The 9376-nt window shown below is 42.4% G+C and overlaps 2 protein-coding genes across 3 annotated transcripts; one reads left to right on the top strand and one right to left on the bottom strand.

Annotated features, from left to right (window-relative positions):
• Window positions 1-290: 290 nt before the first annotated feature.
• On the bottom strand, window positions 291-3270 carry LOC137956897 (tRNA-uridine aminocarboxypropyltransferase A). 2 transcript variants are annotated; one of them, XM_068804567.1, is made up of 2 exons: window positions 2302-3270; window positions 291-1140 (listed from the first exon to the last, which is right to left on the bottom strand). In XM_068804567.1, exon 1 carries the CDS (start codon window positions 3225-3227, stop codon window positions 2412-2414), a length of 816 nt encoding a protein of 271 aa, XP_068660668.1. In that variant the 5' UTR covers window positions 3228-3270; the 3' UTR covers window positions 291-1140; window positions 2302-2411. The 2 variants fall into 2 exon arrangements, with proteins under 2 accessions (XP_068660668.1, XP_068660663.1); XM_068804562.1 differs by having other exon boundaries at window positions 291-857.
• Window positions 3271-5780: 2510 nt separating this feature from the next.
• Window positions 5781-8402, top strand: LOC137956888 (U-box domain-containing protein 9-like). The gene is made up of 2 exons (XM_068804553.1): window positions 5781-6240; window positions 7012-8402. Exons 1-2 carry the CDS (start codon window positions 5965-5967, stop codon window positions 8083-8085), a joined length of 1350 nt encoding a protein of 449 aa, XP_068660654.1. The 5' UTR covers window positions 5781-5964; the 3' UTR covers window positions 8086-8402.
• The last annotated feature ends 974 nt before the right edge of the window (window positions 8403-9376 follow it).

The following is a 9376-nucleotide window of genomic DNA, read 5'->3' as shown; positions in this document are numbered from 1 at the left end:
ATGCAAGCATAACACACAGTTAGATAAGAAAAGATGAAAAAAAAGTGCGAAAAAAACGAGAGAAAGAGCAATACTTTACACTAAAATTTCCATTACACATACTAACACATAAAAATAATTCATTTTCACTTTCACTTTCATACTTCACTTTCCCAGTATAGTATGCCTTCCAAGTTATAGGTTTAAAATATGCTTGATCATTGTCCCAATGAGCAGAAAAATAAAAATAAAAATAAAATCATAACAACTCTGCTTTTATATTAAAAAGAAGTAAGAACAAGACTATTTTGTATAATAGATTAAACTATAGTAATATTTGAATATACGTTACCTAAAAATAATACCAAAGAGAGCTAATGCTTGAATATAACTGAAGAGAAAATAGTTGTATCAGTGGAGAAAGCGGGTAGAAACAGTAGACCACCTCATTGTGGGCTGATCTTCCAGGCCACTTATAAGGAGCTGATTATCCTGCTTACACTACGCCTGCTCCCAAGTATGACAAGCTTATTTGGCGCACAGTCTTGTCTACTACTTCTTGGGTTGCATCTGGGTTGAAACAAACAACTGGATCTTACGGGCAAAGTCAGTAACTGTGGAGGCTGTTGCTGAAATAATGATCATTGTATCACCTTCCTTAGCTTCATAAGGTTTCTCACAATTGTGTCTCATAAATGGAATCTTCAAACTGAATTTCATTGGTATGCTGGCCCCCATCGGCCATGGGTTTTAGCAATTCTCTGCATGCAAGAACTCGAGCACTCCTCTCCTCCATGGATGGCATTCAGATTGCTACAAATAGTCTTTCTTTGCAGTAATTAGCTGGTGTAAGATCGGGAAGCAATCCTTGGCATCTTCTGCATTTGAAAAAATGATCGATAAAGCTTAGCACCTCGTCATCTACTGGCAGCATTCCTCATGTTAGGCTCACTCCATTGCGGATAGCCTTGCTAGAGAAGGCACCTCCTCCATAAGAGGTTATCCTAGTTAAATAGTGCATATGTATCTTTCTGGGCATTGCTTTAGTTTTGCCCACCAATTGTTATTTAGCTTTGTTGACGTAATTTTCTTTGTTCTGCTTCTATATTTGGGTGGGGTCTGTTGTAGTCCTCTTCCTCCGAATAAAATCCCACTCACTTTCTAAACAAAACAAAACAAAACAAAAAACACAGAAGAAAAAAACTGTGAGATCTAGAAGAGTAAAAGAAGATTTTTCCACTGTACTTTTTGTAAACATCTTGATTTCCTGTGGAATTTTCATGAATATTTGGGGTATCTATATAGCTTAACTGAAAATAATGAAAAGTTATATCTTGAGTTACTCATAAAAATATACCTTGAAAGCAGATGATTTCAAGTTTTCAACCCACCAAAAATTACAAAAGCTTGCCAATGCATTTAGAATGAAGAACAAATTCATGCTACAATTTTGAAGCTGCTCGAGGGTTTCTGAAAATTTGTGAAAGAGAGATGCAAAAAGAACTTAATAGTTTGTGATAGACTCTGCTCTGTCCTCTGTGCAAAAATAACTCATCTCCTACTCAAAAAGCATATTTAAGTTTCAAAACTAGAAAAGGATGAATCAAGAATCTCATGGACTGTTGCAACTTGAAAGGACATGCAGAAAGAGTAAACCTGTGAAACTTGGCACGGTGTCTCCAACAATGCAACAAAGGAGGGCATGAATAAACCGTAGCAATGAGCTCACAGCAACATGAATTAAAGGGTCTAAGAACCCAAGACAACACAAACAACAAACAAGCAACCTAAAACAAAAACAAAAAACAAGGTGATTACAACACCTCTCCAGTGGATAATATCAGGAAAATCCCCAATCTCCAAGAGAATTTTGTTTCCTGCTTTTCTTAGGAACTATATATTTTTTTTATACTTTGCCACCAGTCTGAAAGCAGAGTAAGCACAGACTTATTAACTTGAATGACATTTCTCACTCTGAAAGGCTCTTTTAAAATTTATCTGGGAAGCAAAATGTAATCTACTACGAAAATTCTTACCTGGAACTCATTGAAAACCTCTCAACAAACTAGAAAGACAAAGTATCAGACTCATGAAAACTTGGGTTAAAAATTAAATGTTTATAATTCTTTAGCTTCTTTTAGTACATGTTGATTGGCAAATACTGCCCTACAGGGAATTTCAAGATTCAAGCAGAAAAATATGTTTTTAATTCTTAAACCAACAAGAATAATAAGAGTCATAAGTCAGTGTCACTAATAGGTGTAGATTCGGCAGTTCTGTATTGACTAAGTTACACTAAGCAACAGTTCACCCACTCATTACCTGTTTCAGTGAGTGTTCTGACTTCTGAGTTTGTCATGAATGTCTAATGGCTAGCAGAATCCTGGCAGGGAATTCAGCTTCAAGAGACAAGAATAATTGAAAATAACTCACTAATCCAGGGGTTCAGTGTTGCTGTTAAGTTTCGATTTTTCCTTTCCCTTCTTGCACAAACGTGGTCTTGGTTTCATGGGCTTCAAGTAACCTGCCTGGAACCTCACCATGGCCCGAAGAACACCCAAGAGGCGCTCTTCAATCTCCGCTCCATTTGGCTCAATAAGCTTCAAAGCTCTGGCTACCGCCTCTATCGTGCTCATACATCCACCAAAAGGCTCTTTCCTCAGGATCAACTCGTTATCGAAAATACTACCTCCTTCTACGCCTGAATCGAAGCCAAGGGACACTTGTACTGCAAAATTGCCTAAAAAATCTCTACTAGCGGTCACCATTTCCTTGGCGTGCCTCCACGTACCATCAAATAGAATCAGAATCAAATCGTCGCCACTGGGTTCGTTCCGAAACGACGAGATAAAGTCCTCCAGAAGCATAGAAGGAAACTTCGGGTCAATAGTAGGGAAAAGAAAGATGGCGCGAGGCTGAGAGTCGAGCAAGGGGCAGGATCTTGGGCGGAGGCGGCGGCCAACTAGAGTTTGGCAACGGCGGAGGCAGAGAGGGAGAACGGGCCCAGTAGATAGCTTGTGGCGGAGCTCGTGGGGATGCTGGAGAATCACTATCTGGGTAGATGTTGAAATGGGTTCACACGGCAACTCACTACAGATGCAGACATTAATTGGCCTTCTACATCTGTTAGAGCAGAATGTTCGCCCTCGCCCATTATTCGAGTTGCATTTTTCCTCCACCACGAAGCCGATTGTTTCCGTTAATTCCTCGCACTCTTCTTTTTCTTCTCTCCCCTTGTCTTCTTCCATGGAGACGTTCTTCCTGCGGGACGAGAGGTATTCGATCACCTGAATGAACCCTGAAACAGAGTCCAGCGTCCGAATTCTGAATCCCAGGGTTGTTAAATATGTGAATTGTGATTATAATTCTAATAAAAATTATCCAGAGTTCTTGATGCCACGTTTCAGTTCAAGATAAATACAAATAGTTAATATTTAACACAAAATAAAATATGACCAATCTTTATATAATTATAAAATTACAATATTAACTTTTTATCATCTTTCATTTACAAAATATGTCCTCAACCCTAAAACCCTAACCCCGTCCCCACAAAAATCATCTGATGATTACCGCAGAGTCTCTCTCAGTATAAAAATGAGGCATTTGAGGAGGGCATGAAGACCTATGATGGCGGGAATGAAATGATCAAACTTGTCACAGGGAGACATGTACCCTTGGGTTAGTCAATAAGAACGCGGATCAATTGTTAATATTTAATTTTCAAATAAGAAAAGAGTTTTTCGGTATTTCATTCTCATTGAAACACATTTTGGGTGACCCACCGCTGTCTTACAGATGTGCTGCCACTCGTCTCTTCTAGAAACCTGAATAAATGTGCAAAGGTCGACTTCAACAAAATTAGCCATCCATGATCCATCCATCCATCCAATAAGTGGCTTACGTAAGCATGCACGACCACTTCATTTAGACCAGCCACATTACACATTAGTGCTTATATTAATACTGTTACGCGCACTTTGTTACCAAACTCTAGGGGCTCCACCAAATTCCTCCTCCTCTTGACCAAATCGTTTTTGTACTTTATTAATATGTAACGGTCTTTGGCACCGACTCCTTGGCGGAGATATGAGCGTCACCCTAGCCAATGCCCATCAAGGGAATGTCTACGGCCCCGCGACACGAAAGAGTTGGGATTTTCTTTCAATCATGACGGGCGAAATGTGCGACCATTCGCTCACTTTGTCCGCCACGAATTAACCCCCGGTTCACCACATAATTTCTGTTTTGCCACTCTTAATTCGGACAATGAATTCGGCCAAGCCGGGCCAATTAAGCAATAAAATTATCGAGTGTACGTAATCCGACGGCGAGGATTTAATCATCGGATAGAAAGGATCTTCGGTGCCGACAAAATGCGGCGGCTGAGTAGGACTTTGGTCAGAAGTGATGGATTGTTCAAGAGGCCAAAACACGATTTCAATGTCTTGTCTAAGCGGACGCGTTTTTGGGAAATAATCTCGTGATTTACTCGCGCCGCTTTTCCTCGTGATTTTCGGCCTTTTTCTTTTGTTCTTTCAAAATTCTTAAAAGCGACGGCTCGGATGAAACGATCACGTTCTGCCCGTGACTTTTTCTGCGAGGTTTAAAAACTTCATATTTGATTAATCGGGATGAGGAAAAAACCAAAACACGGAACTGCTGCCGTCAACCATTGGCGCTGATTTGGAGCTCCGAACGGAATCGCGTCTTTGCCCCCTGACGGAATTTCAATTCCACGAGCAGACTTGTAGTGTACGACGATCGTGAGAGCTGGAGACCTGAGCGAACACGCGTTTGATTCTATGGGATGATCCGCCACCAGAAATTACGCGGACGTGAACCGTGATTTTAATTTCCTGATTTATTCTATTTTAAATCGATTATACCGTAAAGAACAAGACATGATTCCACTTCTTCCTACTCCCTCCCGTTCGGCGAATTTTCTCCGTCCAATTCCCTTCTGGGAATAGTTACAGTGGGCGTGCAGGAAAAAGACCGAGTTAAAGAGACGGGCATTCCCTCTTCCACGCGGGTTTTTAGCTTTCAAGCAAAGAACTAATATTGATATGAGTACGACCGATGGAAGACGATTTTAGGAAATGAAACCGACTCGTTCTCTTTCGTTTTCCCCTTTCTTTTTCAGAATCTTTGATTCCACTGAACTTTATCAAAACTTAGAAAACATGCGGCACGCCACTGCCGATCCTGCCACCCCTGACTTCCATTTTCGCATCTAAAACAAGGAGAGGAGACCCCTCTATTATCCCTTCATTCGATGGCCCCCGCCTCGACCTTCGCGACGCCTCATACGACTTCTTGTCGAGTTTCAGATGTTAGGAGTAGGAATCGGACTCACTCAGTTGACGAGTCCACTGAACCGGGAAAGAAAAGGAAACGGATAACGGATAACCGATAACGAAGAAAATGCGAAATTGTCGGGTAATTCGCATGGCTTTTTTCGTTCTATGAGAAGCGTATTAGAATCGATCTCCAGTGGGATTAAATTGAAGAAAAAGTGGGCCCAACTGACCGCGTCTAGAGTCTGATCATTTGGGAGTGCAGTGAAATGCGGGTTAACAGTAAGAGCGCCAGCTGTAAGGGGGGAGGGTTGTATGATTAATGGAAGGGTGCCACGTGGCAGATACACGCGTTCCATACGAGTTCATTTTTTCTCTGTATTGCTCTTGGTTTAATTATTCATTTAGATTAATTAATCAAGAAACCCCACATAACGAAACAAAACAAAAATAAAAGGGGAAGATCGGAGACAGGGAGGGAGAGAGCGAGAGAGTGAGGGACTGAGAGTCGGGAAAGGCCACGAGAAGAGAAAGAACAGTCGCTCTTATTGTTACGAAACGCAAGAAAAGAACCACGAGAGAGTTATAGGAGAAGCGGAGAGGGGGGAGAAGGAAGGTGATATTATGGTCGATAAGGAGGAGGAAGGAGAATTCGAGTGCTGCGGTTGAATATAACGGTGGCAAAATGGCGAAATCGGGGTCCACCGAGACGGTCGGGCCGTCGGCGGTGGCTAGCGCGACGGAGCTGAAGAGAGAGCTATGGAGACTCGCGAAGGAAATCGTCGAGGAGGAGAGTTGTCCGGTGGAGACGTTCGATCAGGCGGCCAAAACCCTTTTGGACTTGAAAATTTTGAGGTTCAGGTCGCAGCAGAAGATCGAGACGGCCTACGTTCCTGTGAATTTTCTTTGTCCGATTTCTGCGGAATTGATGAGGGATCCCGTCATTGTTGCTACTGGACAGGTCCGATTCGGGGACGCTTGTCTGCTTCTTCATTTTTTCATTTAGGGCTTTATAAAACCTGTTTGGTCAATGGAAATTCCTCGGTATTTTTTCTGTTTAACTTGCGTTTTCTTTTGTTATCGGTTCAATTTTCAAGACTCGTTTTCTTTAACATTTTCTTGTACATTCGCTTTTTCTTTTCCTTTTTTCTTATTTTCCTCTCCCCATTGTTTCTGAATTATGCATCAACATGATTTCGAGTATTTGAGTTCGATGGCTTGTTAACTGATTGTTAGTTATTGCATATCAATCAGATCACCTTTTTTTTTTTTTGCCTCTCAAAATGTGCAAGAAATTTATTATTGCTTTGTCTTTCCTGAAATGCTTACCAGAAGATAAAGGAGTTCCAGTCTGGTTGGTGTTGAAAATTCTTCTGTTCGATTTACCAGTAAGACTTGTTGGGCAAGAAAAGCAAATATTGAAAATGAACTCCTACAGAAGATGTAGAGAACTCTGATGACGGTCTTAGACTTGTCGGGGAAGAAATTTTAAAGTAATTTATATTTCTTTTCTTTCTCCTCGGGCTTTACCAAGATTTTTTATGATTATTTTCTTCTTTTATCATGAGATTTTGAACTTCTTTCGGTCATTAGTGTTCTAAGGGTACAGTATCGCTTTATTCATTCTGAGATCATTGTCCTCGAGATTGGGTTTTCTTCTTGTCCATGGATTAGATTTTTCCTTTCCAAGTTTTTTTTGTGGATAATTTAGTCCTGCGCGGTGAATCTGCAGACTTATGAGCGTCGATTCATACAGAAGTGGTTTGATGACGGTAATCGAACCTGTCCTCAGACGAAACAGGTCCTCTCCCATATGATCCTCACTCCAAACGTTTTAGTCCGGAACATTATCTCACAATGGTGTGAGAAGCATGGTGTTGAAGCACCAATGTTTACCCAAGACTGCTACGAGGAAGGAATTACGCAGGGAGAGCGTGCGAAACTGGATTCGCTGCTTGAAAAGATCTCCGTCTCATCAATAAAGGAGCAGAAGCAGGCAGCGAAGGAACTTAGGTCGCTCACCAAAAGGGTTCGATCTTTCCGTGCCTTAATCGGAGAAACACCGGATGCGGTTCCCAAATTGGTAACCTTACTATCCCGGTGCGACCTGAATTGCGAGCATGAAATTCGGGAGGATATCGTGACCACGATTTTGAACCTCACGATCCATGACAGCAACAAAAAGATCGTGGCAGAGACGCCGAATGCCATTCATTTGCTGATAAACGCGTTGGAGAACGGACGGATGGAAACGCGAAGCAATGCGGCGGCTGCGCTCTTCTCGCTGTCAGCGCTTGATTCAAACAAGACCCTGATAGGAGAAGTGGGGGCATTGGGACCCCTGATTGAGCTGCTAGAGCAGGGGAATGCAATCGCTAAGAAAGACGCAGCATCAGCCATCTTCAACCTTTGTATTGTGAACGAGAACAAGGCAAGGGCGGTCAAGGAGGGAGCCGTGAGAGTAATCTTAAAGACCATAAAGGAAGAGTTGCTTGTGGACGAGTTGCTAGCAATCCTAGCAATGCTGGCGAGCAACGAGGAGGCGCTAGAGGAGATGGGTAGATGTGCCGCAGTGCCTCTCTTGCTGGAAATCATACGGGAGAGCACGAGCGGGCGAAACAGAGAAAACTCGGCGGCAATTCTGTATTCCATCTGTATGAACGACCGGACCAAGTTGAGGGAAGTAAAGGATGAAGAGAACGCGAACAGGACCCTATCTAAGCTTGCCCAGAGCGGTACATCACGGGCCCAGCGAAAGGCCACCTCCATCTTGGAGAGAGTGAGAAGGATTACCTACACGGCTTGATAATGAATGATCATCCCATCCTCAGTTTCAGAGTAAATACTTGACGAGTGAGCTCTGTAAATACCCAGTTTTTTTTTTTTTTTCTTTCATTTTTCTTCGGCTTTGGCACATTGTTAGTCCCATTGGATGCTTGTACATTACGTGTCAGAATGCTTGGTATCATTGAGCCATCACAGAACCCTCCTTACTGATCTGGTGGGGACTCGTAAGATGAAAAGAGGAATGATAATGGAGAATCCGTTCTGGTAAGGATTTTGTTTTTGTTCTAGTTTTTGTCTACTGGTTCAGGGAACTTTCTTCTGATTCCCGGCCGGAGGCATCTGTATTAAAATTTCCATCAAATAGTGATAAGAAGTGCATTTACTAATTGATAGAAAGAAGGTTGGTGGATTAGCCCAAATTCTCAAATTCCAACCTAACAGGGACCGCAGATAGTCCCACTGTTACGCTTTTTTTATAAAGTAGTAATGGAAAGCCGGCAAGAAAGGAATGAACAGAAGCGTTTCAGTCTCCCCTTCCCCTTTTGTTTTTACTTGGGAAGTGGCCGAGGAATCACATTCCCAAAGAGAAGAGGAGAAGGGAAGAAGTCCATCAGATGAGAGTCACGAGTGACCAGCCAAACCCAGGAATCACTTCCAAAGGGCGATCAGCATAGATCAATTGAAAGTATTGGACTGACGTTTTGGAATCTTCAGCTTTGACATGGACAAGTTGAAGACTTTGGAGACGCTGCAATCTGTCTGCCACGTGTACTAAGAGTACAATTAGGGTGGAAAGCTCAAAAGCATCGCGTTCCTCTTTGGTGCTGAAACGGACGTTAAATCTCACCACGTGTATGGTCAGTAAGCAGCAGGCATATTCGACGCCACGTCGTCTCTACTTTCTATCCGTTTGTCCGGGTGCGGTGGACAAGTTTAAATTTTAAAGGTTTGGATTGGGCCAAGGGGCTTTTTTGTTTTTGGTTTTTCCCTCCAGCAAACTGAGGTTGTGAATAGGGAATAATGCCGGGAGGGGAGGGGATGAGATGCCTTTCTTCTTTACAATAATTTGAGGTTTGTTCGCAGTCCAGCCTGTGTCTGATGAAGAGATGGGGAAAGGAACGCTAGCTCTCACATGTTGGGGTCCTACATCATGTGGTTTCCTCGTTGAGTCCACTCTTGATGGTGTGTCTTCTCCTTCCTTCCTTCCCTTGTCTCTCGTCGTCTTTTTTCTTTCTTTTTTCTTTTCTTTCCCTCTGTTACAGTAACACTCGTAATTGGGAGTTCTCTGTTTGGAATGAGAAGGACATTCC

This window comes from Aristolochia californica, unplaced genomic scaffold, assembly GCF_029961685.1.
Source record: "Aristolochia californica isolate CCGP_79_NKW_82.1479 unplaced genomic scaffold, dmAriCali1.0.hap1 SCAF_1, whole genome shotgun sequence".
Classification (NCBI taxonomy): Eukaryota; Viridiplantae; Streptophyta; class Magnoliopsida; order Piperales; family Aristolochiaceae; genus Aristolochia; species Aristolochia californica.
This window is presented reverse-complemented; position numbering and strand designations above follow the sequence as displayed.

Bases quoted from the DNA above. Each gene is read 5' to 3' on its own strand.
- LOC137956897 (XM_068804567.1), bottom strand. From the start codon at position 3,227: ATGGAAGAAGACAAGGGGAGAGAAGAAAAAGAAGAGTGCGAGGAATTA.
- LOC137956888 (XM_068804553.1), top strand. From the start codon at position 5,965: ATGGCGAAATCGGGGTCCACCGAGACGGTCGGGCCGTCGGCGGTGGCT. The intron at 6,241-7,011 runs GTCCGATTCGGG...GTGAATCTGCAG, and splicing joins TCATTGTTGCTACTGGACAG to ACTTATGAGCGTCGATTCAT.